The 23,685-nt window shown below is 44.9% G+C and overlaps 1 protein-coding gene across 4 annotated transcripts; it reads left to right on the top strand.

Annotated features, from left to right (window-relative positions):
• The first annotated feature begins 119 nt into the window (after window positions 1–119).
• On the top strand, window positions 120–21,942 carry TEF (TEF transcription factor, PAR bZIP family member). 4 transcript variants are annotated; one of them, XM_049821644.1, is made up of 5 exons: window positions 120–458; window positions 11,238–11,564; window positions 13,028–13,248; window positions 13,923–14,134; window positions 16,057–21,942. In XM_049821644.1, exons 1-5 carry the CDS (start codon window positions 356–358, stop codon window positions 16,076–16,078), a joined length of 885 nt encoding a protein of 294 aa, XP_049677601.1. In that variant the 5' UTR covers window positions 120–355; the 3' UTR covers window positions 16,079–21,942. The 4 variants fall into 4 exon arrangements, with proteins under 4 accessions (XP_049677601.1, XP_049677602.1, XP_049677600.1 ...); XM_049821643.1 differs by lacking the exon at window positions 120–458 and adding an exon at window positions 5,161–5,476; XM_049821647.1 differs by lacking the exon at window positions 120–458 and adding an exon at window positions 6,436–7,627.
• Window positions 21,943–23,685: the final 1,743 nt, after the last annotated feature.

Genomic DNA, 23,685 nt, shown 5'->3' on the forward strand with positions numbered 1-23,685 from the left:
GTGCTGCCTTTGCAAAGTTAGATAACTGGCCCAGTTCTTTGCTGCCGGATTGGCTGGGAAAGGCCCTGTAAAACCACGCTGGCCAGCCGCCCGGCCCAGCCCTGCGAGGCTGCAAGCTATTTCCACAATTGGCCACTTCAGAGTGGGAGAGGGGGAGGTGAAGACAGCCGGGCAAACTGCATCCCTGCCAGGCTGCTTCCCTTCCTCCTCGTTTTTTCTCAGCCGGAGTAGTTTGGCAAGCCCGCTCCGGGTGCCTCCGAGCCCTTCTCGCAACGCCCAGGCGAGTGGGGTGTAGCGTTGGCGGCCAGGCACCTGGCCCTCCCTTAGCCGCGCTAGCGCAGTCCCAGGACAGGACATGTCAAGCTGCAACAGTCCCGGGGGCCCCGCTGCCCTGGACTTTCCAGAAGTCCTGAAGTCCCTGCTGGAGTACTCCTTACCCTGGACCAACAAGATGACAGGTAGGATTGAGGGGATGCATGCTGGGCGTTCTGTTTTGATTTCTCCTTCCCCTCCTTAAGTTGCAAGGCGAGAGGGGGGCAGAAGATCTTGTTTGCTGCAAGCCCTTCAAGGGTGCGTTTCGCCCAAGTGTCCAGGTCGGACGGGGGGTTCTGGCACCGAGCGTGTTGTGCAGCTAGAAGGAAAAACGGCAGCAATGGATTGATTACAAAATCAGTCAAGAGTGCTGAGCCCCTGATCCTTTTAATCTCTGTGCTCAGCTACTTCTTGGAAACCCGCAAAGCTTTGCACAGAGGAGGCTTGGGCACAAATCTCTGTGTTCACACAGGAGCAACTTCCAGGATTGCCATCCAGGTTGTCCCACGGTTAGTAACTGCTGAGCCTCCAGACATTGCCTCTTCCCAGATGCAGACTGTTCAGGGAGCCCGGCCTGTGTGGAGCAGGCTGACTCTGTGCAAACTTTATGTTAGATGCTGCAGTTGTTTATCAGTGGAAAGCTGGGGTAGGGAATACAGAAAATGTTGTGTTTTCTTTACAAGAGCACTTCTCTACTCCTAGGCTTTCCCACTCTCTGTGCAGCATCCTAGAAAACAAACTGAAAGGACCCAGGAGGTTATTTACCCTGGGCTTCTGCTGTGCTGAACACTTTGCTCTTGCTGGACTGATCACTTTTCTGTTGCTGGGCGTGATCCAAGTGCCCATCACACAACTTGGGGACTCTGGTTTTGGATAGGATGCCACATGCCCTTGGCAAGCTGCTTTTTGGTTGTTGTCTTTTAACTTTTGCTACCGAGTGCTGGGGAGGTTTGTGGAAACACCTCAGCTCAACAAGCTCATGTCTAGGCACGAGTGAGCTGAACTCACAAAAACAAACGTGCACAGAGCTCGCTGTTCTGCAGGGAGTTGCTACCAGGACACTCAGATGGTTCTGCAGTCTTGAGGGGCAGCGTGATCCAGGAGGTGGGAGCAGAAAAGCCAGATGCACATTGTGGCATGGGATCCTGCTCTCGCTCCAGCGTCAACCGGAGAAAAGGCTGCTGCTCCAGCAGTAAGGCAGGAAAGGCAGCTGCCTACACCTGCTGGGATACAGGGAGCCCTGTGGCACCTGCACGGCTCCCTCTGGGAAAGGGGTTAATAGGGCAAGGGGAGCTGCCTTACCCCCCAAGGCACTCATTTTGTCATATTGTTCCTGCTGGTGCCACCTGTGAGCTGGCTCTCTTCTTTGCTGAGACTTTGCCTGCTAACTGGTGTGTTTACATATCGTACAGTATGAAGCTGCGTGTGGAGACCAGGGCATGTTTTCCAAGCTGACTGATACCCAGGTAGAAAGCGGACCTAGCTGGGAGGAGGCAGTAACGGCCAAGAGAGGCTCACGTGGTGCTGAACCTTGCTGTGGCTAAGCTGAAGTCTGGCTGCCTCTCTGGGATCTCTGATCTCCACAGCCAAGTGGATTGAATTAATCCAATGGAGGAGTGCTGGCAAGATTTATCTGTTTGGCAAGAGTTGGAGTGGGAGGTAGAGGGGAGATCAATGATTTGTAGAGGGAATAATTTAGTCTTAACTCAGTGTGGCTTATTTGGCAGCTGAGGGTGCTGTTTTGTGGCAGCTTTCTTCCTCAGCCCCAGGACCACCCTGCCTCTCAGCAGCACCTCCTGAAACTCTTAGAATTGTCCTTATTATGTCGCCTCCCTCCCCAGGCCAGTGTTCCCATCATGGCCCTCTTCCCACAGAGCTCAGTTCTCTCCTTCTGGGTCTCCATACCCACACACCACTTGTCTGGATTTGCTGGGTCTCAGGCCTCTGCCTGAAATGTGTTCTGCTATTCAAACCTCCCAGCGGGGCTTGCTGTACGTGTCCCCCCCACTCTGTGCCTAGCGCTGGGCTGCTTCTCGCTTGTCTCCCTGCTGCATCAGAGCTGGACTGTTCTGCATCATCTGGCCCTGACAAGACTCCCAGCAGTAACAGCCAAGGCTGCTGCATTCCTCTCCTCACATCTCATTGTCCTCCTCTCTTCCTTCTCGGCTGCAGAGCAGAAGAGAAATTGTAAAAATCCAGGCAGGTCCCAGCTTAACCAAGAAGGTACAGCTGATGGTGCAGTGCCTACTTTCTGCTGGCAGTGGCTTGAGCCCCTAATCCCCAGAGGTGGTGAGGAAAAGCTCTCTCGGAGCAGCCTTCCTCCTAGCTGGCAGGGCAGAGCTGATGCCCGAGCAGGGAGATGTGAGAGGGAACCCACAGGAATGCTCCCCAGGAACTCCCTCCCTCCCTCTTGCCTGTGGGCTGGGCAGCTAACTGTATACAGGCTAAACCCTCTCCAAGCAAAGTCACAACCCAGTGGTGGTGCAGAACAAACCCTAACCCAGTGGAGTGTGGGTGGAAATGTGCTGGAGGAAGAACATGGTCCATCTAAAGGGAAAAGCCCTGGAGTAAAGGCTGGTGAGTGGTTTTAATTACCTCCATTCATATGGATGTTACCCAGCAAAGCGGTTGCCATTGAGATCTGCAGGGGGCATGCATGCAGAGCAGAGCCTGTTCCTTGAAGGAGCGCTGTACAGTACTGAGACACAGCATCATCCCCTGGGGCCTCCAGCATCAACAACAATGGAACAAAGCGATCATAAGAGCTGTAGCTGAATGGGAAGCCTGCAGCCTGCCCGCTTTGGCTACATCCCCTCACCCCTTTCCTAGAAGCTGCTCCTTCCCGGCCTCACTCGGTTGTGTTCTCTGTCTACCACCAGCTCTTTCCCAGGCAAAAGCATTGCTGCGAGCCCGCTGCCCCTTGCCGAGCTGTGTGTGCCGCCTCTCTCATGTGTGGTCCGACATCTGTTTCATTGCCCCGTGTGAAGTGGCATCTCCCTTTCACGCATGTGCTTTTTCCTTCTGCCAGCTGAGCTTGGCAAGGCAGAGGGAGTCCGTGGAGGGCAACCAGCAGCCCTGGAGCGCGCTGGGCAGCGGAGCATGACCTGTTCTGCCTGCTTCTTGCAGCTGGATTTATCAGCCTTGATAAATGATGCATTAACCCGCACTGTTCCAGCCTGTATTAACAAGGTGGCCCTTGCAAGCTCCCCATCAGGCAGCATGTGTGCAGGAGTTGCGTCAGGAGTCCCACACCTGTCCCCTGTGAAGGAGGGAGCAGTTTCTGCCTCCCAGCCTACACAAAAGAAATAGCCGGCAGGTAGGGCAGCTAGCTGCCTGTCTGCCCAGGTTGGATGGAGACATCCCCGGGTCCTCGTCACAGTAGGCATCTACCCCATGCGACTTCCAGTCCGTTCCTTTTCCTGGGGCGCATGGAGAGGAACTTGGAACTGATTTTGCGTCACAAAGACCATCAGGGTTTATTAGCCAGGGTCAGGTCAAATTGTGCCTTGCCACTGAAATGAAATGTCTGAGGTTTGTGGAAGGGCAGCTGAACGAAGCGGGTGCCCGAGTGTCTAGCTGGGAAGAAGATGTCCCTTTTCTGCTGGCACTGAGGGGGAACATCTCTGTCCTGGCACCTGTGGCTCTGTTGGGTGCGGATGGGGCCATCGCAGGGAGGTTGTGCACCCTTTGCTTTTCCCCACTCGCGGTGCTATGCGGTAGCGGCCGGCCCTTCTGCGGCAAGAGGCAGCAACTGCTGACAGGAGAAGCCCGTGGCTGTAGCGTCTGTCACTTCTGCGAGCTTATTCATTCTGCAGGAGAAGCTCCTCAGTATCTGCCTCTGCTCTCGGGAATGAACTTGGCAACATTTGCTCCCTTTGTGTGTTCAGAAGCTTAAATCCCAGCACGGCATCCCTGTTGCTGGACGGGGGGGGGGGGGGGGGCTGGCTGGGGAATCACAAGGATTGCTTGTGGTCATGAAAACTTGGAAAGACCCCCCCCCCTCCCTTCGCCAGCAGCCGCAGTGAAGTCCTTCTCCCTGCTCGCGTTATATAGGGCACGCCGCTGCGGCTGCCGCCGGCGTGATGTAGGACAGAGCGGGATTAAATCCAGGTCATGTGGGAAAGGTGATCTCGGGATCCTAAACGAGGATATTTAAGGAGCGGCTGGAGCGCAGGCACCGGCGGCGGGTCCTTCCTGCCTTCCCACCCCCCCCCCCCCACGGCCACCACGGTTACGCGACCTCCGAGCCCGGGCCCACCTCCCTGCTGGTCGAGCCCGGCCGGTGCCCGGGGCAGCAAGGGAGCAGGGGCTCGTTAATCGCCGGTCGGCCCGAGCCGCCCACACGGCCCCCTCAGCCGGTAACGGCCGCCTGAGGGAGAGGCGGCGGGGGAGAGCCTGCCGCGCAGGCGCAGAGGCGGCACCGCCCGCCCCCGCCCGCCCAGGAGGCGAGTGGCGGGCGCGCGCCCCGCGGCAGGCGTTGCTGCTGCTGCTGCTGCTGCTGCTGCTGCTCCGCCCCCGCGCGCGCGCCTTCAGGAGCAGCTGGCGGTGACGCAGCGCCCGGAGGAGGGGGGGTGGTGGTGGGTGGGGAGGGGCGGGGCAAGGCATGCTAATGAGCCGCTGGAGCCTTGCCCCTGCACGTGCCCCGGCGGGCGGGGGGCGCGTGCCCGCGCCGGCCACGGAGGGGCGGGGCCTGCCGGCGCGGCACCGCCCCCCCTCCCCCGAGCGGCGCGGACCAATCCGCGAGGCGGAGAAGACGGGGCGGGTCTCGACGGCTTGGGTGGGCGAGGCCCCGGCGCTCATGAATACTGAAACACGCGTGAGGTGTCAGGCGGCTGCGCATGCGCCCTCGGTCTCTCGCGCTCTGCCGTGCTCCGCGCTCGTCGGTCGCCGACGGGTCCCCGGGAGCTGTCGCAGCCTCGCCCCGGGCGCTGCGGCCGCTGGCGACCGTTGACAGCCCGCTCGCCCGCCCGCCAGCCCGCGGGGAGTATGCCCGGCCGCGCCGCGCACCAGGAGGCGGCGGCGGCGGCGGCGGGAGGACCGGAGCCCACTGCAGCCGGGGGGAGCGCGGGGGCCGCCGCGCAGCAGGAGCAGCGGGGCCTGGCGGGCGCCTTCCCGCTGGTGCTGAAGAAGCTGATGGAGAACCCGCCGCGGGAGGCGCGCCTGGGTGAGCGCGGGGGGGCGGCGGGAGCGCGCGGCTCCCTTCAGCTCTCCCCCCCCCCCCTCTCTTTCCTCCCCCCCCCGTCGTCTTCCCTCCCCGTCCCTCGGAGGGCGGGACCCGCCGGGTCACGGTGGGACTGGCTGCGGGAGGGGGGGCACCCGTGGGAGAGGCCGGCCCGGCGCCCTCGTCCTTCCCCCCCCCCCCCTCACCCCCGGTACGCCCCTCGCCGCCCCCGGCACGGGCGGGATCCCGGGGCCTCACGGGGCGGCCTGGAGGCGGGCCGGCTCCCCGGCGCAGGGAGCGGAGCCCTCGTCTGCTGCCGTCCGTCGGGGCGTGCTGAGGTGGGCAGAGGAGAACGGCCGAGGGGCAGGCAGGAGTCGGGGCGTGAGGCGGCGGGCTCACGGCCTGGGGCCGTCTGAGGCCTCCCCGAGCTTGAGGCACGTAGTTAGGACGGCGGCGGAAAGGTTTGGAGTCTTCCTTGACCCGAATTTGCTGAAAAGTTGTGCGATGGCACGCATAAACAGCAAAGCGCTTCAAGATTAGGCTTGGTGATAATCCGTGAGGGTATGTATGACTGACTGCCCGCCCGTGCAATCCTGTACGGGCTGGAGCTGGCGCTCTCCCACTGATTATGCAGATAGCAGCTGTGTAAATAACAGTGCTGGTGCTTATAGTCTTCGTTCCTGATGGCACACTTTTTTTTTTTTTTTTTTCCCCTCCACCTGGCAGTATTTTTGCCTTTCTGAGTATCAGTTTGATTCTGAGGAAGGCTCAGGTTTATCTGCACTGCTGCAATGCCCAGTGTACTGGCATGTAATAAAATAAGTCCTTGCATTTAGGAATTTTGAGGTTCAGAATAATTTTTGGAACATCGGACAATATCCAGGGTAGACCACAGTGCAAGCAAGGTTGGCAAGATCATTCCCACTGAGGAATGATCTTGCCAACCTTGCTTGCACTGTGGTACTGAGGTTCCCTGTTAAGACCCATTTACTTTGTATGTCTAACATTGCACAATACTGTGTAAATGTATCCATCTTGTGATTCTGGCAAATATTTTTTTTCTCTTTTCTGTAAAAAAAAAAAAAAAAAAACACCAAAAAACGTCAGCCCCTGATAAAGGTTTTAGTTATGTTGCCATGGTGCAGGATGCTGCAGTACATAGAATCTTGAATCTACAACGTTATGGGATTTCTCAAGATATTTCTTCTCTCGATCCTTTCTAAAGGTGATAGTGCCAGCAGGAGCAATTTAAGTTCATGTATGGAAACTATGATGGTAGCTGACTGGGATATGGCGACTTTGTCTTAAGGGTGGTTTTCTTGTGCAGAATCATGTGATCTGGCCTATGGATATGTAAAATTTTAAAATTAATACAATTTTGAGGTAGTGCATTTTTCTAAAATTAGAAACATTTTATACTTTTACTAGATGACCCCATTCCAGCTTGGGAGGGTGTTCAGCTTGACTCTAAAGCTTGCTAGTGAGTCCATTGCATCTTGATTACTGCTCTCCATTCATGCTGCGATGAAGTTCAGGTTGTTCTCAAAATTTCTCCATAGATTTCCTTAGTGCACCTTGTGTACTGTTCCACTTCACACTTTGTGGAACTTGTTGCTTTCTGTTTATTTTGATCTCTGACGCTTTCCTTGTTTGCATATTTGCAAGACAAAAGAAAGAATGCCTTATGTGTTAGCAGGTAGTTACTCCTAATTTTACAAAAGACTTGTCAGTAGCATTGTGACTCAGCTGACTTCAGAGGATCCTTGTTTATTTTCTGTTCCTTTACAGTATAGTGGTACAGCCAAAATGTTAAATAATTACTAATTTACTTAATACAGTGGGGTGTTTTCAGCAAGCTTTTTGAGAAAAGACCCTATGCCTTTTGTCTGGAATACCTGTTGACAAAAATATAATTTTCTGTCTTACTCTGCGAGAAATGATATCAACTAGCTGCAGTGTCCATTTATAGTCTCCACAAGCTACCTGTGGGTTCTCCAACTGCTGTAGGTAATTTGACTACCCAGTACGCAAGCAGGCTTTCTAATCCTTCTGAGCAACAGAGGAGGACATCCAGTTCCAACTGAATGCCATCATCTTGAATGCCCTGCCATAGACCAAGTATATCTGACTGGCCTTGCTGCAAGTTGTTGTCAGGTACATTGTAGGGATTAAATAAATAACAATAATAATCTTTTTGTAAAAAAAGTCCATGGGGTAAGGGAAGAGCATTAATATTCTGGAGCAGGAGTGTAGGTCTCTCCTATTAATAACGAGCTGCTGCATGCTTTCCAAAGGATGCCTTAATCACCAGTTGTGTGCTGCTGTGGCAAGAGGAACACCTCAACAAACACCACGGTAATGGGCGTTGGGGATACAGAACCCCATAACCTGTCTTGTTCCATTGTCACAAGTGGGACTAAAGAATTATGGAGCAATCAGCCTTGGTCTATATAGTGTTTTCAGTATAGTTTGACAATTTTTTTTGATGAACGAGGAGAACTTTGTCAAATAAGTGTTTGTTGTGTTTGTGGCTGGGATTGCACTTGACAATTGTGGCTAAAATGTCTTTTGGTCTGAGTTTGGTTAGTTTGTTGGGCGTTTTTTTGAGGAAAAACCAGGATGTGGAATAAAGCTCTTCCCAGGCTGCTGCTTTTGGCTAAAACAGCAGTATTTCTAACAGTTCAAGAACTGGAATGCTCTGCCTGAATTACTTAGCATAAACTAGTGACCCCTCTGTTAACAGCAGATGTACAGCCTAGTTAATAGGTCACAGTAGCAGAATGAGGGGGCTAAATCGGACATGAGCTATCAGCTGCAGAAGTACAGTCCAGATTTATCAGGGTGACCTTGAATCACTGCAAATGGAGCCTCTTAGGATACTGCAGCTCTGCTGTCAGGTAATACCTGTTTACATGATAAATATCTTCAGAGATTTAATGTTTCAGGTCCCTGTGCTGGGGTGGGCAGAAACTTCCCCCTCAAGATGCAAGAAGTTAATTAGTGTTTCATTAGGTATTGTGAACCCCAGCAGGATGTTGTGCAGCTGAAATAAAGGTTAAATGAATTGAAAGAAAGCCAGTGGGAAAACATCAATGCAAAAATTATCATACAACAGTTTTACCTCTTTACGTATCATGTTTGAAATACATGGGCACCCAATATGTGTGTTAACTTCTGCTATTTTAATATGTTTCAGGTATGTTAGAAGTGAGGGGAGAGAGAGAGACAGACAGACAGCATAGCTAAACAAAGACAGCACTGGGGGCGCAGTGCTTGCCAGTTGTCAGCTTGTAGTAGAAGGGCAAAAAATTTCAGATGGTCTTCTCGCATGAAGTAAGGATCTAATCTGGTGTGAGCCAGGGACAACGGCGAGAGGAAGTTGGAGGGACCACAGTTTTTTTCAGGTTACTGAAGTACAGCAGGATCTAAAAGTACAGCATACCTAAAAGGCATTAAAAGATCTGAGAAGAGCCACATACGCCAGTAATATAGTCTTTTTGGCATCTACCTTCTGAGAAGTATTTTTAAGCCTTATGTTTAGTCTACTGATCGCTTAAGGTTTCTTTTCTCCTCTGTTGGAGGTGTTGTATTAGATGTTGCAAAACAAAAGCACTGCTGGCTTGCATTAAAACTGGCATAACTTATAATGGAATACTATTGTTTTCAAGAGTAAAGAATGATTTTTTTCTTTTTGTTGACATTTTGACTCAACATTCACAAGTTTTTTATCATGTTGATTAAAAAATAAAGTGATTTGCAAAGATTTAATTATTGTCATTTGCATTTGTTTTGGTGATGTCTTTACTAGGATATCATCCAAAACCCCCAATGCAAATCAGGGTTTGATTGTGCTGGGCACTGTGCAAACCTTGGGGAAACACCCAATCCCTGATTCACAAGTTGGATGTAAAATGGTGGTTCCAATTTGGTGGGGTGTGCTTCAGTAATAAGTGAAATCATCCTTATACGTGAAGTAGAGTACATGGTGTTTCTTTACTAGGTTCAAGGAGCAGCTGTTAGAAACATTCAGGTTATTTGCATCATGACTGCTAACCTGCACATTGGCTTTGCCCAAGCAAAGGGTAGGAAAGTTGCAAAACTCACTCCAAAAAGGAGTTTTAAAAGCAGAGATAGGAGTTGGAAGATGGCAATTCAGAGGTGGCAGTGTGAAGTGGCAAGGGGGAAAGCCAAAAGCTGCAAAAGGATGTTAAGAAAGCTCGGGTCCAGGAGCCACTGGTCTGAAGTTAAAATGTTCTTTAGGTACTTGCTCTTAGTCCCAAGTCAGTGGCTGGTGTATATTTTCTCAGCTGTTTAGTTTAAAATTGGTATCTTCTTTTGTATAAAATGTTCAGAGTATGGTAGATTAAAATGGTAATTTACTTTGTATGGCAGCACTGTTCCTTAAGCCATAAAAAGCTCTTTCAATCTCAATTCCACACCAGCTAAGGCAACAGCGGAAGGAATGCCAGTTCTATCAGAATAGGTTTTATATAAATAGGCTTTTCTGATTTAGAGCAGAATTTCACCCCCACTCCCACCCCCGATAAAGAAAAATACTCCTTTAGCATATTGTAGGCAGTCTAGAAAACCCTAATGCCAAAGACCTGTGCATTTTATTGAGCTCAGGCTGGTCCAGTGTATACCCCTGGAGTCCTTGTTCCATTGAACTGAACATTTGTCAGCTTCCATGGTAAGACCCAATTTACAGTTGGTTAGGGGATGACTGATGACCATTCCTTTTGACGGCAGTGCTGCCTCAGTGTTGGCAGTGGTAGCACTGCTTCTGCAATGCCTCCTTCAGTGCTGGTACAACTGCATGGCTACATGGAGAACTGGATCAGGAAGACGACTTGGATTTTCTTTTTTTTTTCTTTTTCTGCCAGCTTATTTTTATCTCTTAAATTATGTAATTATTCCATAACTTGAGTTTTCTGCTTGGATTCTGTCCCAGACAATTGTTAAGATTCAGCAGCTATGGGGAACATGGAAACAGCCATTTTTCTGTAATAGGTGCACTGTAGCACAGTAAATGGAGAAAAATTCATCAGTCTTTTGTGGCTTGGGGGTGGGGTGTGGGAGTATGCCTTATTAGACATCTCCCCAAAGAGTGAAAATTGTATGTAGGTATTCTGAGCTATCTATAGTGAGCAGCATTTGGAGCTATTGCTTTGTGTGTACATGCTGAGTCATTTCAGAAATAAATGCTTCTAAAACACCGAACAACAGACACCCAGGTCTCTGGTGTCCTGTGGACCTTTTGACTAATTTTCAAGCGTAATCTGAAAACCCATATCCCTTTCTTGTCCATATCTAGATTATTCTTCTGCACCTTCTTTCTTTTTGCATAGAACAAACTACTTCCTTGGAGTTTTCTTAATGGCTTCCCATGTAATCCTACATAAGGACGCTCACTTTTGCTGTCTTCCAAGATGAGGCTGTGAAACCCAGGCTATTTTGTAGTGACTAGTTAACAATAAGCTAGATGCTGTATTATATCACGTTTGGTAAGTTATCACAGCAAAGATGTTGGTCTTCAAGGCTACTCAGATGTCTGTGATCCAGCCATCACAGGGAGTCAGAGCATTCCATGCTGATTTACGTATGAATGTATGAATGTTGCCTTTCAACATCTGATTTTTCAGATCATGTAATGAGGCAGAACTATAGCTTACTGAATTTCCTTTCATGGGGATTTTGTTAGACTCTTAAACCTTGAGTCTCTCCTGTGTTGCAGCTTGTACAGTGACCTACTTGTATCTTTCAGATAAAGAGAAGGAGAAGATAAAGCTTGAGGAAGATGAGGCAGCAGCTGCCAGCACTATGGCAGTCTCGGCTTCCCTTATGCCACCCATTTGGGACAAAACTATTCCTTACGATGGCGAGTCTTTCCACCTGGAGTACATGGATCTGGATGAGTTCCTGCTGGAGAATGGAATTCCTTCCAGCCCTACTCACCTGGATTTGAACCAAAATCCACTCTTGCCTGTGGCTGAGCTGGAAGGAAAGGAGTCTGCCAGTGCTTCCACTGGTTCTCCTGCATCATCCTCTTCCACTGCAGTTTACCAGCAATCTGAAGCAGCCTCCAGCACAGGTAGATGGAATAATGCGGGGCTCTGAGGGACTTTTGTTGTTCTCATATTAAAAGGTGCCTCTTTTAATCAAAGAGGAGACATGCTAACCTGTCAGTGTTAGCTGTGGCAGGTTAAGTAGCACAAACACGCTCAATGTAGAGCTTTATTCCATGTGTCAATTCATGAAGATGCTGCCACTCCTTTTCTTCCTCTCTCCCCATTCCTGGAAAAAAAAATGAGTGTTTCTCAGTGTGGAGTCTGTTTCTCTTTTGAAATTAGAAGAGCTGAAAAAACAACAGAAAGTATTTGCTTTCTTGGTATTGCTAATCTAGTGAGAAGCTAGACATGTTGAGAAAATAGTTTCTCAGGTTATTTTACAACAGATTTGATAGTTTATGACAAGTCATTTGTGCTACCTTGGTGGCTTGGTCTGCTTGGGTGAACTTATGCTAACTTAATGCACTTCAAATGACAATGCTTAATAGCAAAACAATGAAGCAATCTCTTCGTGCTAGCCTGTGAAATGTGAGAACAGACACTTGGAAAAGGTGTGTTAATGATGCAGTTTGATGTTCTGTGGTGCTTTGAAGTGGGAATGGAGGAACAACAAAACAGAACTGTACTTAAATGGTACTAGGAAACTTCTACTCTTCATTTGTAGTATGGAGATATTCTCTATGAAAGAATTTAGCAGCTTGGTTTGCCCTAGATTTGGAGTTTAAACATGATAGCCATTAAACTTTCACTGTACTATTTTATGAGCAGACTTTACAGACAGTGTTTTGCTCAAGGCCCCTTCTGTGAATCTGTGAGAGAAAGGCAAAATGTAGAACACCTTCAATAAGACATAGGGTGTGGCTTTTTTCTAGGTGTTGTATTGAAAAATTTACTGATTTGCAATTCATGTGTATGAAGTTTGTAAACAATAGATAAATATGTCAAAGTTTATATGAACACTGTCAGTGTCAGACAGTCTGTTGGCACATTTGTTACCATGTGGCAAAGAAGTAGAATACTGTTGCATTTGTAACAAACCCACCTTTATTTAGTCCTTTGTTTGGAAATACAATTGTCTGATCTTTGAAGGTCCCAGGGACTGCGGTCTTTGAGCAGGCTCATTTCTGTAAGGTTTTCTATGGTACAAAACTCAGGCTGATACAAGTGTCTCACTTCTTACTGCTGTGGAAGGCGCTTCTTGTGTGTGCAAAGCGTGTATTTTTTGCCAAGGAAGTATTAACTCTTGTCCTGCATCTATCTACTCTTGTCTGTTAGTTTGGCATATGTTCCTAGAGTTTGTATTACAGACTGGACTGTGTGGCTTCTCTCTGTACCAGCAGCTGTACAGCACCAAGCACACCCTAGGGAAATACCAAATACTATTATTAAATACTGCCCACAGTAGGGTAATAAACAGAGATACCCAGGTTGGCTTAGTTAATTTTCTTCATCCTGCTGAATGTATTGTAACTTCTGTTGTTGCCAGAGTCCCCACCACAAAATGAGAGAAATACTCCCAGCCCCATTGATCCTGACTGCGTAGAAGTTGAGGTGAATTTTAACCCTGATCCTGCTGATTTAGTGCTGTCCAGTGTGCCTGGTGGTGAGCTCTTCAATCCTCGCAAGCACAAGTTTACTGAAGAGGACCTGAAACCACAACCAATGATTAAAAAAGCCAAGAAGGTTTTTGTCCCAGATGAGCAAAAGGTAACAGATTTATTGCTGCAAACTTCTCTAGGCCTTGATCGAAGTTTGTGACTCTGTCCAAACATTTTGACATACAAAGCTAAGGTGCCATACCTACATGATTGGGCAGAAGCACTGCCAAGAACAGAATTGGCAAGTCACCTGCTGCTCTTGCTGTTTTGCTGGTTTGGTATCATGAGATAATTACTGGGCAGGGGCAGCTTATGCTATACACAGAAATTGGAAGTAGAAGAATTATCAAGTCACGTCCTCATCAACTGCACTTTTGAAGGCCATTGTGTATATTTGCCCAGCATTATGTCTGATGTGGCTTTAAGCAGCTCTGACAACAGAACAGGTTGTTTTCTGTGGAAGTTCATTCCCAAATTGAAACTAAGTAAAGGGAGCATTTCAGTTAGACAACTTCTTAGTAGCCAAGTCTCTTACTCTCTCTAGTTCTAGCAGTGCACTTGGTTTATCCTAAAACAAGACTCGTGTGAGGATGAAATCTTACAGTACTGTGTTGCATGCATTTTGATGTCGGAGCCCTGCAAACCAAAGAAGGACATTCTTCAACATAGCAGTCAGTGTGAATGTCATTATACACTAAGGAGGTGTCTATTTGATACAGTTGTCAGGTTGCCATCTTTCTCCCCCCCCCCCCCCCCCCCCCCCCCCCTCCTTTTTTGCTACAGGATGAGAAATATTGGACAAGGCGAAAGAAGAATAATGTGGCAGCAAAGCGTTCCCGTGATGCTCGGCGATTAAAGGAGAATCAGATCACAATTCGGGCAGCCTTTCTTGAGAAAGAGAATACAGCCCTGAGGACGGAGGTTGCAGAGCTGCGCAAGGAAGTGGGACGATGCAAGAACATTGTTTCTAAATACGAGACCAGATACGGACCCTTGTAAGCACACCCCTTTTCCTTGTTAGGGCTCCTTGTTTTAGCCTCTTAGACTTCTCTGCCTTCTGTAGAGACTCCCAGAAATAAAGTTTGTGGAGGCTTTGCCATTCTGCATCTACACAGAACCCCAAACCCTGTTTCTGTTGGCACAACTTGTTCAGGCCCTTTCCTGATCATTGTGTTGCCCAAAATCGTAGTGTCCTTATTTACAACTTTGTTTTTAACACTGATAGAGCATTTTCTGATGTCATACAATAGAACAGATTCACCTGTCTGGAGGAATAGATATGGATCCCTCCTGACTGGACAGGGCTTTTGCTGTCTGTTTGAATCTCCCATTTTAAGTGGAGAAAGAGCCTAGGAAGCTCTCCTTGCTTTTTTTTTTTCTTTTTAAACTCCTGTTCTTTTCTCTCCCTCCACCCTGCCCACCCATCCCAGTCAAATTGTAAAACATAATTTTAAGATATAAGTAGATGTTGCTGGGCAGCATCATAAAATTATTTCCTTTCCCATTCAGAGGCACTAGAAAGTACCTGTTGTATAGAACTCTGTTTCTGTTAAAGAGGAACAGGGGAACCTTTAGGAGAGGAAGATGGGAAAATATTCAATCTCTTGTAAAAACTGAAGTATCTCGAGGTTAATGCACGAGTGTTATGTAGACCAGAGTCAGTGCAGTGTTGATTAAAATACTGCTCAAACATCTTGGTAGGTTTTAATCCTGGATAACTTCCAGAAAGGAAGGAGAGAGAACACTAGGGGATCTCTCGCTTTACAGATATGGACAAAATAATGTGCTGTGTGTTTTAGGCTGTATTTCTACCACCACCCCTCTTTTTTTTCCTTAGAGGGACTTCCCTCTTGAACTGCTGATAAAGCAGCATGTTACACCTAAAGGAGAAGTAAGGGAGATTTTGAAAATGGTCTGGCTCATTGGGCTGAACCTTGAGTCCTATCTGTTAAGGAATTGCCAGTACCTTGTGCTTTGGAAGAAGGGTTGTTCTTTTTTTTTTTTTTTTTTTTTTTTTTTAAGAAGCAAACAAGCCACTGTTACTTTACTGCACCTTACCTGTTGTACAAGAGCTTGAGAAAGAATTTTGGTCCTTTGCCTCATGAACACTCTATGGAACAAGCTACGCCCACTCTAAACACGAACAGTTTACCTCACTGTCTCCTGTGTAGCAGCATATCGGGTCTCTCCATGCCTGCTGGTTCTCTCTCCAGCATGTTTCCTGTTACAAAATTAGCACACAAGACTTGCCCTCTTGGAAGTAATCCATTCTCAGCACCAAGCGCTGCTTCAACAGTATGTGGTGTTAAAAGAAAAAATATGTTGTGTGTGATGTTGGGACCTTCTACATGACCTACAACTGCAAGAACCAGAAGCTTTAACAGAAGTGTATGTCTAGAAGTCCTCTTAACAAGAGAAGCTATCTTGAGATAGTGGCTGTGTCAGAACTCTTAGGCTACACTTCCTGGGCTAGTATTTGCATCAGGGAGTAAATGTGGGATAGAAGATGTTTAGGCTGATTTCCAGTTCCCCTATTGAAATCTGAAAAGTATATTAAAAAACCATTGGGGTTTCTTTTCTATGCTAAAGACTTTTTGCCTAGCTTGTCTTTTAAAAATAATGTGGAAATTGGTGTGAGTTTAGACCAATTGTATGTTGACTTCTTAAGGAAGTGGAGAAGCAGGCTAATCGAGGATGCTTAAATTAAATGTATGCTTTGAACTATTTCCCCCTCTGTTCAGCTCTTAATTTGACTAGAGTGGCTCTTGATGCAGCGTTGGTCTAATTTCTTTCAAACATATTAAAAATTGTCACCCTTTCAGCAGGGGTTTTTCTTTCACAGGGTGGTGTGTGGTGGTGATGGTGGGAAGTATGTTATAAATAAATTGTCACACTTAATACTTTGCTTTGTTTAAAGTGACTTATCTGATTCCGAGTGATGCAACTTTAAAGACTTTTAAAAACAAAGAAACTAAAAAGCACACATGAATCGCCAGTCTTCAGAGTGAGCAGTGAAATCTGAGGTGTCCCAACACAAACAACTGACGATGACCCTGCCTGCCTGCTTGCCTGCAAGTACCCCATCTGAACTACCCAGGGCTGGGCATGATGAAAAGTGCAAAGTCTCCTTAATTCTGTATATGGCTTTCTTATCTGTCTTTCTCACTGTAACTATGGACTACGATAAGCTTACTTATTGGGGTTTTGTCAAGACACTCAAAGTTCATGTCTCAAAGTCTGTTGACAGCCTGTGTGAATAGTGACTCTTTTGTTTTGGCACTTGAGTGGAAGAAAATAGGGAGTTCAAAATGGACGTGTCTGTATATATTAAGAACTGCTATATTTTAAGACTCTTTTCTCTGCAGTAGAATGAATTTTATTTAATACTGCAGCTTACTTCTGGTAGCATCTTCTGAAGTACCATGAGTGCAGAATTAAAGACACCAGGACAACAGCTGTCTGTGGTGTGTGAGACTTCCAGTGCATAAAAGTACAGCAGTTGTATTGAAACAATCCAGAAAGCACCACAGTGTGCCATACAAAGAGTTGTACTAAAACTCTATCAAATGACCCATGTAATAGTAAAACACTTTGGTTGCTTTCCTGTTCCACATCTACGCTGCTGTAACCTGCCTTTTCCTTTGTTTCTTTCATGAGGCTCACTTTCTTTGTATCTTGCTGAAACAAGATCTATTCTTCTGTTAATGATTTAGCAATCGTGGAAAAGGTGCTAGTCTGAGCTGCTGATCCCCATGTCTTTTGGCAGTCTGAAACTACCAAATGAGTATTAGCTCCAGTAAAACAATGGCTATTAGCTGCTGTATTACAATTTTCTGTCTCTTGACTACATGAGAACTGTGGTGGTGAAAGAGTACTTCGTTCATCTGTTTTATAAAACAAACAATTGCCAATGATTTCCCACAGTTAGAAGAGCCAGCTTAAGTATCAAGACCCTTGTGCTGGTATGGGAGAGTAGATGAAAGCTTGGACAGATTGCGGGGATGTTTATTGTGTGTAGAAGATGGAGGAAGTAGGTGGAAGTTGCTTTGTAAGAGTTTCATCAGCATAACAAGAATCTACTCTTATATTAAGGAAGGTTAAGAGCTAAATTTATGTAGGAAGAAAGAGTACTTAATTTCTGGGAAAGTAGTACAGGGCAATGCTTGTAGCCAAAATGGCGATTTTAAGACAGGAGAGTATTCGTGCCTGGAGTTCGATAAACAGCATACACCTCAAGAAAAATAATCTCAAAAGCTTTCAGAAGCACAATTGCCAAAATTGAGGCATGACTAATTACCAGCAAAGCTCAACACTACCATGTTGAACAAGTATTTTGACTTTGCATTTACCCAAGAGATTCCACCCCTAATTTCAGAGCAGAAAGGCAAAGAGAAAAAGGTGCAAAGCAGTAGCTAGTGTTGTAAACTTCATTTAAAAAAATCTCAAACCTCAAAACTCGTAACTAGTTTTTTGAAGGCATAACCTTTGTAAGGAGCACATATGTTAAATGTAGTTATTGACCTATTATTTTTAATGGACCACGAAGTCAAGAAAGTGCTTTTAACTTTTTTTGCTGGTTAAAAAAGTATACTTATGAGTGTATTACTGTAATTTGGGATTCTAAAGCTCTGAGATAATCTTGGGGTATTCTCTTCAAATAGATGAATAGTTTAGCTCCATGTTGCTGAAATGTCAGCATATATCTCTATCTGCGTCAAGTATTGCTGATTTGGACCGATATTTTTGGTATGTGCTGGGTTTTGTTGTTGTTTCATTTTGGTGATAAAGGCCAAACCATGGATTTAAAAAACAAAACAAACAAGCCTGACAGCATGTAAGTGTAGCAACTATTTTTGCATTTATTGTTTCTAAATTTTCAGTTAGCTTTGAAGGGCTGTTCTTGAAAGTCGTGCTTCCTGTTTAAATCACAAAGCTAAAGGGTATTGTAACTGGGCAAGGAGTTGCTAGTCCTTCATTTGGGTCTTGCTGTCTTACTGCTTTAGGAGTATCTTTTTAAGACGTACATATTGTATACAGGATTTGATTTTGCAGCTATTTTAAGAGCAAAATATTCAGTCAGTGAGATTAGTATGTGCAATTCTATTAGCTTTTTCTGTTGTATTAAAATCTTACACAGTGAAAACTAACAGTGAATGTTCATTAGATCTTTCTGTCAGAGAAGACTGTTAGCCAACTCCTGTGCTCCCCTGTAGGACAGTGCATATTGCACACTGTGATTCATGTGTCTATGGGTTGCAAAACTGGAAAATAGCACTTTAGGGTGAGTGTGGCTTAACTTTTGTAGTTGGAGAAATTTTTTTGTTAGGAAGCAAGATCTTTAAAGATAGATGAGAAGGTGGTAACTATCTAAAGGAGTGTAGGTATTGCCAGACAAAAAATGATGTGCAATGCTGAAATTCCTTTCTCGGTTTTTGCAGTCTCAGGAAGTTAATCTTACTGCTTCAGAGCCCTCTGCTCCTCTCGGAACGGTTAACTATATAATCTTGTTACTTTGACTAGGATGACAATCCTATCCATAAGTGATAACTTGGGTATGTTTTCCTAGTGGTCTTAAGACGACCAATATTCTTTTAGCTCAATTTGGACATTAAAAGATGCTGAATTGACACTGTTGAGAGTCTGGAACATGCTCTATAGAGGCCATAAGCGTGCCTGATGCCAATGTACCCCATTCCAGCCATAAAGGGACCATCTCCAAGGAGAGAGAATAAAGGGAGTACACCTTTCATCATCACTGCAGGGATTGCCAGTAAAGGGAGCAGTTTTTGACACAGCTGTACATTCATTAGGAAGTGGTTTGACACCAAATGGCCATTTCACAGTACTAACTTTGAAAATATATAAACTATTGATGAGATTTGTGGGCAATGAGTGTTGTCTTACTCTACAGAAGGAAGACTGAATAAATGATGCGCAACTTTTAATACAGTATTGCTTTCATACGTGGCTGTCTAATCAACACATAGTTATATCTCCTTATAATAATACAGTTTTGTATTTAAAAATTTCCTAGAAGCTTAATCTTTCACCTGTTGCCAAGATCCGCTCCCACTGAAGCCAGTAACAAAGGTCTCGTTAACTCCCACAGGAAAAAGTCTTTGCTCTCACCTGGTTATCGTAAAGTTTTAGCAAGTACTGGAGTCATGGGTGTCTGCTTTACTCTGGAGCATTCTGTGCTGGGATCAGGTGGATATATCTCAGAATGCAGGTGTAATGTTGGTAAAGTGGTCCTATCACTTGTTCATTTACACAGTTAGTGATAGTTTTGATATTTGGATAATCTGAATTCTGCTTTATTTTGTTGTAGTTGTAGTTGCCCTGCATGGACAGGGTAAAAAAGTAGTGTACTATAAACTTGTGCAGGGAGTTAAATGTGGCTTTTTGCAGTTCTTCTAGTAACATTTTATGTCTTTTCTGACAATTCTCCATTTCCCTGCTGTGCTATTTGAAAGCCCAAGGTGTTCTAGCTGTAGAAATACCTTTCAGCATTATCTGCAGGACTGCTACTAATTGTACCAAATTCATTTAAAGTTGGGAGGTGCAGTGGAAGTCCAGCAGCCTTGGGAATACTGTAATAAAACCACTTGTGTGGAAAAATATTTTTATGTAGATAGCAGAAATAATGGACTTCCACAGAAAAGAATATTGATGCTTTAGCCTGTGAGCCATCTCAGCATGACAGGGCTTTGTTCCTTGTGATCAGATGCCTGCCTTTTTAGTGAGAGTGGAGGTATCTCAGACCTCTGTAAAATCCAGATAGGCTTTTGTTCACCGTTATGGTTTTAGCCACTAAGCACAAGATGAGAGATGCAAACTTGTCTTCATGCATAAATCTCTTATTTTTGGCAACCTACATCTAAATCCATAAAGAGCAAAGTCATTTGTCAATGCTAGTGTTTTGTCTTTGCAGCACTCCAAGACACTGGCTGGCTTTCTAGATGTTCAGATAATTACTCTGATCTGTATATCTGCCACTGTAACATGGTGAAGATAGACAAACTCACAATGAAAGACTGGGAAAAAGGTAGAAAGAATAGGCTTAACTAAAGTTCTGTGGAGATGCTAACATAACACTAATAGAGCAATTACAATGATTTAATTAATGATAATGCAGATTTGTCATGTAGAATGTAATTTATTAGTTTGATAGTGTGCTATCCCCCTAGTGAGTCACTTTTGGAATGCAAACTCCTTAAATTTCAAGCAGCTACAGGAGAAAGGGAATCCTTTGAGGAAGATATATGTATAGATAAACATACAGATACTTGGCAAGGAGAGTAAAGAATGAAAGCAGGAAGAGAAGAGTAATGCAAGAGTATGACCTGAGCCAGACTGCTAAAACTGAAGCCTCACTCTTTACAATTTTAGGACAATTTGGATCCCTTCAGTTTAGCATCATATAGAAAATATGTACTTGTTTAGGTTTTGGTAATCTCCTTTTCTTGATCTTATTTCCACAGTCCAGAAGAAAGTGAAAGGAATATACAGAGAGGGAGGAGAGTTACTGCAGAAAGGCATGAAAAAATAGCTGTCGCTTTAACTAAGTGTGCTGTTGCACTGGGACTTGACCTGCTGATGTGAACTGATAGTGCTGTGTCGTTAGGAAATCACTATCTAAGGCCCCGATATTTTAAGGCCTCAATTCTGCTGTCATTTCCGCATGGGATGAGCCCTGTATCTATAGAGAACCATGTGGACTTCACAGGATCTGTTCTTGAATGTGAAGCTCTGCCCAGGCAGTCAGCTGCAGAATTGTGTCCTTAACACACAATCAGTTGTAGTTACAAGGCTGTTGATATTAAGTGTAATTTGGGTGCCTGTTACATAGCCAAAACCCTTGATACTTCATTTTCCCAACTAAGGCATGAGCAGAAGCCTTTTGCTGTACAACATCTGTTTAAAAAAAAAAAAAAAAAAAAAGTACTTCGCATACATCTAGTAAATTAAGGCATGTGATTTTGGTCTGTGGGTCTCAACAAACTTTGCTCGTGTACCTGCCTGAATGTTTTCTTAGATCTGCAGCTATGTCTCAGTGAGAAGGTATGGTGGGATTTGTTTTCCCGAGGGGGCACAGTAGCAGCTCTCATCTGTCACGCTGCAGGTGACCACTTGCTACTGGCCAGGATCATGGATGGATGCATCCTCTGCACTTTTATGTGAAGTTGTCTGAAATATGGTGATTAACATGATTATTGGAATACTGTATTTTGTATAACTTAGAACATGTAAATACACTTTTAAAACTAATCTGTTCTATGAAGTAATAAATAAGTGCTTCCATTGTAATATCTGAATATTGTTAATGCTTCATGTAGCTTGATTTGAGATTATTTTTTTCCTAGAGAACTACGGAAATCAAAACAAAGATTGATGTTGTGGAATTCTAGTCTAGTTGTGATGCTTTCTATCAACAAAAAAAGTTTTACAAATAATAATGAGCTACGTAAGCAGAGAAACTGAGAATTTGAGGGAATTGATTCTCTTCCAGTCTTTCTTTAACAGTAGTCACTGATCACATTCATAATTGTACACTTCCCATCCCATTAGCTGGACAGTTGATTTGTTGTTTGTGACTAGCATTTGGAAAGTGGCAATATTAAATTATTTGTAAAGCTTAGTGATTGAGGAAAACTAAAGTTTGTTGGGTTTGGTTTTTTGTTTGTATGCCTTTTTTTTTTTTTTTTTTTTAACTGTTCTCTCTTTTGGCTCAAACAGATCTGTCTCCACCCTTCAGCCAGACTGCAGCAAGTTGCAATGAAACAGTGAGTGACTGTTACTGAAGCTCATTTGTAACCTAGATAGTCTACATCTTTATTAGTTCTGTTATGTACATAGATGACACAGGTATCCTGTTGTGTGGAGAGAGAAAGTGATTAATGACTTGAGGTTTTGCTGAGTATGTGTTCACTGGATGCTGCTTAGCTGGAAATTTCATCAGCTTTCATGATCTTTTCTATCTTGTGTTAGAAGAAAAAAACCCAAAACAGTGGAGTGAGAATCATGAGCAGTCTGCTAGGAAATATGAACGCTTGGGTTTTGAAGGAGGAGGAGAGATTGATCCATCAGCCTTCATCTAAAGAGATTAGCCTGTGATGACACCTTCTCCAGCCATAACATAACTTCTTTGTCTTTAATGCTGTGCTGGAGCAGTCTCCTCTCTGGTAAGGGCTGCATTTGCAGTGTTCCATAAATTACAAAGCCACAACATCTTTTGTAGTGGGCAGAGATGGTGGCATCTCTTCCGCCCTCCCCCTTCTTTTTTTTCCTTCCCCTCTCAGTGTCTCTAGGCTGTAAAATAGCTATGAAAGCTAAGCATATGTGCAAGTTATTCAGAGAACTCTGTTCCTGCAAAGCTTTTTCAGAGATATGCAATTTTTAACTAAATAGTTTGAGGGGACTCCTATCTGCTATATTTGGCCTGAAATTCTGTTGCCTCCTGGATAAAAGTATTTTTTTGGCTTCAGATGTGACGCTGATCTGTCCCATTCATTCTGTGGGATGGATGATAAATCTGCGCAGTATTTATAGAAGATATAAATCTGATCTTGGTTTTACTGTGTATTAAGTTGTTTAATCTCTTGGGTGTCTGCTCCTTGAGGTTGTCTATATAATTCTTGTACATGTAGCTGCTTTTTGAAGCAGTCCATCAAGTGCATTTGAGATCATCCTGACTGAAAGATTCTGTAGAAATGAAAGAGATAATAAAGTTTGTAAAGCGGCTGGGTAAAACTGTATTGCCATAAATGGTTTTAATTTATATATGAATCTTTTGTCCCAAACTGCTTATTTTGTACATAAACCTACACACTCCTGGCAGCTGATGGGTGAAAATAAAGGTGCTTAAACAGCAATCTAATGAGGAAAGGGCATTTCACTGTTGCAGAGTTGGTATTATTTTATATTTCCATTTATTACACTTTTTTAAATGTATAAACCACAGATTTGAATTCTCAAAGTCTTCAGCTTGGATTTTGTGAGTAGTTTAAATCCTCTCACCTCTCTGCTCGTAACTGGTTTTTAAGAAAAAGAAAAGCTTTTGTTTAAAATGTAAAATTTTGACTGTATTAAATTCTGTTAGTACCCTTCCTTTTTAAGAAATAAAATGTATATTCCACTATGTTGAGATCCAGTAATTTTGTTCTCTAGAGAGCATACTGTGTGCTGTACACCTCAACTGCCAGCATTACACCTGCAATTTGCGCTGAAGTTGGTAGACACTAAAGCAGCTGATCACCTTTTAGAGTTAGGTTCTTGATGTGCATTTCCCTCATGTTAACTGTTAGATGTCCTGGTAACAGATATACAATTCCCCACTTTTATTTTCTGGATTAACTGATTTCAAAAACTTTGCAAGGTTTTGCATTTGTCCTGTAGTGACTCTAGGTTGAGCCCTTTCAGGTAGGGGGATAAATCCTGAGAACTACTAACTAGTCAGCCACAGACACTCGGACCTTGCTTCGTCTGTTACTTTGGGGCTGACAACAACCACAAAATAATCAGAATTTAGTTTTCTTTCTTTCACAGG

The sequence above is a fragment of the Accipiter gentilis genome, chromosome 18, assembly GCF_929443795.1.
Source record: "Accipiter gentilis chromosome 18, bAccGen1.1, whole genome shotgun sequence".
In the NCBI taxonomy this organism is placed as follows: Eukaryota; Metazoa; Chordata; class Aves; order Accipitriformes; family Accipitridae; genus Astur; species Astur gentilis.